The following is a 3,936-nucleotide window of genomic DNA, read 5'->3' on the forward strand; positions in this document are numbered from 1 at the left end:
GCAATTTTTTATTTCGTTCCGGCCAGCATCATGGCAAAATTTAATTAGTTAATATTGATTAATGAGTGAATGTACAAACAAAACTTTTGTTAGTACAATCATGTACTAACGATGTACAATCGAGTGCATAAGGTCGTTTTTCTAATTAGTGACCCATGTTGGCTAAGTACCTGGGGGTCATCCGGGCCTTAATGTCATTGAAAACATGGATATAATGGGAGCGTCGTACGATGCGATGTCGTACTTTGTAGCCCTCTCAATGTGAAAATTAAAAATACTTTTCAGTGCCCTGAATTTTTACTGTTACTATTTTCTATGCTCCCGGATTGGTTACTTATAACTATTGCTAGTGCTTTACTCCCTTTCATTCCCCCAAGATGTTTAAGGATGGAAACAAGAAAAAGTAATAAGAGAAATAAGCTATATGTAAAAGACAGTTAAGCTTCTTGGCGAGTTGGAAAGCCGTTGGCCATGGTGAAATTGTATTCTTTGTGTTACATACAAACCATCTAAACCCACGAATTTTTTCTATTTTATCACACCACAATTAGATGTTTATATGAATCCGTGAGAAACGATGAGTGAATGAAACAAGTTTACTGATCGATTAACAACCTGGAGTAGTACGAATGCCAAGGAAGTAGTGGTGTCATTGATTCCGTCGAAGTGTCAATAGGAAATTGAGAAAAAAGTTGGAATAACTGCAAAAAAAGTAAAAAGTACGCAAATCACGTCGCATTTGCATGTATGCTGCTATTCCAATGCACAACTGGTATTCTCTTAGTATAGTAGGGAGGCCATGAAAAAAAAGACATACATATAAGAAACTGAAACCGAGATTTGAGTGATGTGAGAGGGAACAGGGTAAGTGCGGAATTTCCAACACATCCCAGTGTTTTCCTCTTCGTACTTACTCCAAACGTTCTTCATATTATTTATTCAAATGTCGTACTTAAAACTGATTTGTTCATTGGACCCTATATATCCCAACTAACCGCAATCATCGGTAGCCCAGTCTTCTTCATTTTGATACCTTTACAATAACTCTATAACTCCGGAAAATCTGATGATCAGAATGATTAATTGTCACATATCGACTGGATCTATTGTACGTACATTGATTTATATTTGAGAAGAGCAGATTCCTCTCCTACAGTTTCCTATAAATCTCTTTCACTTTTATGATTGCAGGATCTTGTGGACAACTTGAATCGCCACATGAAAGAGAAGTCTTTTATGTTTTTGTTCATGCTCTCAGCATGAGTGGATTCATTTATTTCTTCTTTTTCTTGACATTTTAATTCAATACGATCTCAATGGAAAAACATGAGATATTAACGCACATTGATTATTAGAAATTCCGTCAATAGAGACTTGTATTGTACGACTGATTTACAGGTTTTTTTTCTATGACTTCAAAGTGATGCCTGTCCATCAGATCAATGTTAATCCGCTTGATTGGCAGCCACCACAATCACTTGGTCCTTCTAATAATACAAGTCCAACGGGAGGAGAAATTTTATCAGAATGGTCCCCACGGGTGAGACAATCTATTGACTTTCCTCCTTATCTATAAAGGTTACTAGGAAATGGAGCTTACCATCCACTCTTTTTGTTGCGACCTATGTATTTCTAGAAATTTATATTTATGATGATATCGAGGCCCACATGTACTATCTATCGAACGTGTTTTTTTTGCTTAAATCCTATCTCGTTAGCCTAACACATATTACAATTTGGGATCAAGTTTGTTTACAGAAAAAATGATAAAAATACACAACTTACTATTACACCTAGGTGTCACAAAAACCAGTGGAAACATAGTAAGCTGGGTTAAAAAATTTGTTTTTTTGCAAACTTGGTAGATCTCTTTCAATCAATATCCCGATCAGGTTTTTTTTTAATTCCTCTAAAACTATTGTATCTGTAAAACTATCCAATATCTCATGAACCACTCAACGCATTCCACTCTGTTTTTTGTCAAATACTCGTTTCAATAGGTACTATATCGATCATTAAAAATACGTATACCTGATATTGCCATTTTTCCGTTTTTTAAAGTATTGTCAGTATTTTGATCTGATAATAACTTGATCAAGCATTGAGATAGCAATTTGGTATGATCATAGCTTTTATGATATTAAAGGATTATACATCGGATAGGTGCAATCGGTCAAGTGGTAATTAGAAAATTATTTTTTTTGTAAAAGTTCATGCTATACTCATCGGTTAAATTCATCGTTCTAAATACTCTAGTGGAGGCCAGTAACAGCAATAATATAAGCAGTCATATGGTAAAGTCATTAAAAAAATTAAATAAACATATGGGTGTATTAAGTCATCGAGAAGTGTTTTTCAAATGAAATTAATCTGGGGATGTTAAAATTTAAAAAAGGATAGAAATACTCGAGGTATTTGATACATAGCTGGAAAATCACAAGGTTCAAACATCGGTTAATGGATATCTCTGCAATGAATGATGTTTTTTTTTTAAGGTCCACGGTAAATGTCTAGTTCAGGTCCACCAAACCATTCTGGATGTTTTTTATTTGGTTGGATGAGTTTCCGTCACCTGATTAAGTATCTGGTCACCTTTTTATCCGGAAACAATTAGTGTGGGAGATATGATATTTAATACACAGTTCTCTGCGTTATCCAGGGCCACGGCGAGAACGTGGCGGTGTGTCGGCCCCAAGGACACCACATGTTAGCACATTTAAAGACAATGGCCACACAGAAAGATGAATTTATCTAATAGTGCTGAGCACTTCACTTAAACTCTGAATTCACCTCTCCTGACCATCTACCATCGCTGAACGAACACAACGAGTGACTTATCTGCCGCTACTTTTCTGTAGCTATTCAAATTATTGAATTATATATCACTCAGTCGTCGCGGCAACAGCGATAGCAGAGGGAACCCCCCTTTCCCCCCCCCTTTAGGAATTTCAGGAGCGACAGAGTTTACCTCAGGTTGATGGACCTGAACCATATATTTACCTTCAGGTTATGCTCTTCAATAATTTTCCGTGTACTTTTCGGTTACCGGTACTATTTCGTAAAATTGAATGAATTTTTTCGCCCACGTTGAACCTCGTGGGTTCATCTTCAATCTTTTCAGTGGCAATTCGTTTTTATTCCTTCAATGAATTTATGCAGAGAACATATATTAAGAAAGAAATTGACTGTAATGGTTTTTTTCCATTACTTAGGAACCTGCATATGCAACAGTTGTCACTGTTATACCCAACCACTGTCACTCTTCCGTCAGCACTTTGTCATCTAGTAATCATGACATTTGTCGGTAAGTCAAAAAATTTTAATGGAAAATTTTGAAATTTGAAATCTGAATTTTTTATTTGAAATTTGAAATTAGATAACTGTTACAAAATATTGCCGTACTTTAAAAATTTGAACTCGCCAAATTTCAAGGGACGGAAATGTTTTGTCAGAATTTTCCACTTTCACAGGCAGTTTACACATATGTTTTCTCGAGGCACACATCAAGCACAATTCAGATCTTCAATTTTAAGTTTCCACGATAGAATTTAGAATTTTTTATTTCAAATATCAAATGTCGAGTATAAAATTTAGAATTAAAATTTAGAATTTTTTAGTTCCAAATCTTGAAACCAATCGGAACTTTATATATGCGTCTCTTAAAGAGACATGGAAAGCAAATGTGTAATTTAAAATTGAAAATGTTTCAATTAAAGGTCCGGGTAAACCATCTATTTAACATCATCTTTTGTGTAAATTGTATCTTTTTAGCTTAAGGCCCGGGTGAATCTATCGAATGTCATCTTTTGATTAATTTTTTTCTTTTTAGCCTAAAATGCATTAAAATTTGGAATCAAATTTATATTGCAGGAGCTAATCGAATAGGTATAAAAAAATAAGGAAAAAAGAGAGGAAAAATGATTGAAGGGCGCTAAA

General features: G+C 34.8%; 1 protein-coding gene across 4 annotated transcripts in view; it reads left to right on the top strand.

Annotated features, from left to right (window-relative positions):
• The first annotated feature begins 251 nt into the window (after nt 1-251).
• LOC105267023 (E3 ubiquitin-protein ligase MARCH8) overlaps nt 252-3,936 on the top strand; it is a 21,297-nt gene continuing 17,612 nt past the window's right edge. The window contains exons 1-3 of one of the 4 annotated variants that reach the window (XM_011305589.1): nt 252-403; nt 1,399-1,540; nt 3,213-3,304. In XM_011305589.1, the coding sequence (XP_011303891.1) occupies nt 378-403; nt 1,399-1,540; nt 3,213-3,304 (260 nt within the window). In that variant the 5' untranslated portion in view covers nt 252-377. The other 3 variants (XM_011305590.1, XM_011305592.1, XM_011305591.1) reach the window with 3 other exon arrangements.

Source organism: Fopius arisanus, unplaced genomic scaffold, assembly GCF_000806365.1.
Source record: "Fopius arisanus strain USDA-PBARC FA_bdor unplaced genomic scaffold, ASM80636v1 scaffold00043, whole genome shotgun sequence".
Taxonomy (NCBI): domain Eukaryota; kingdom Metazoa; phylum Arthropoda; class Insecta; order Hymenoptera; family Braconidae; genus Fopius; species Fopius arisanus.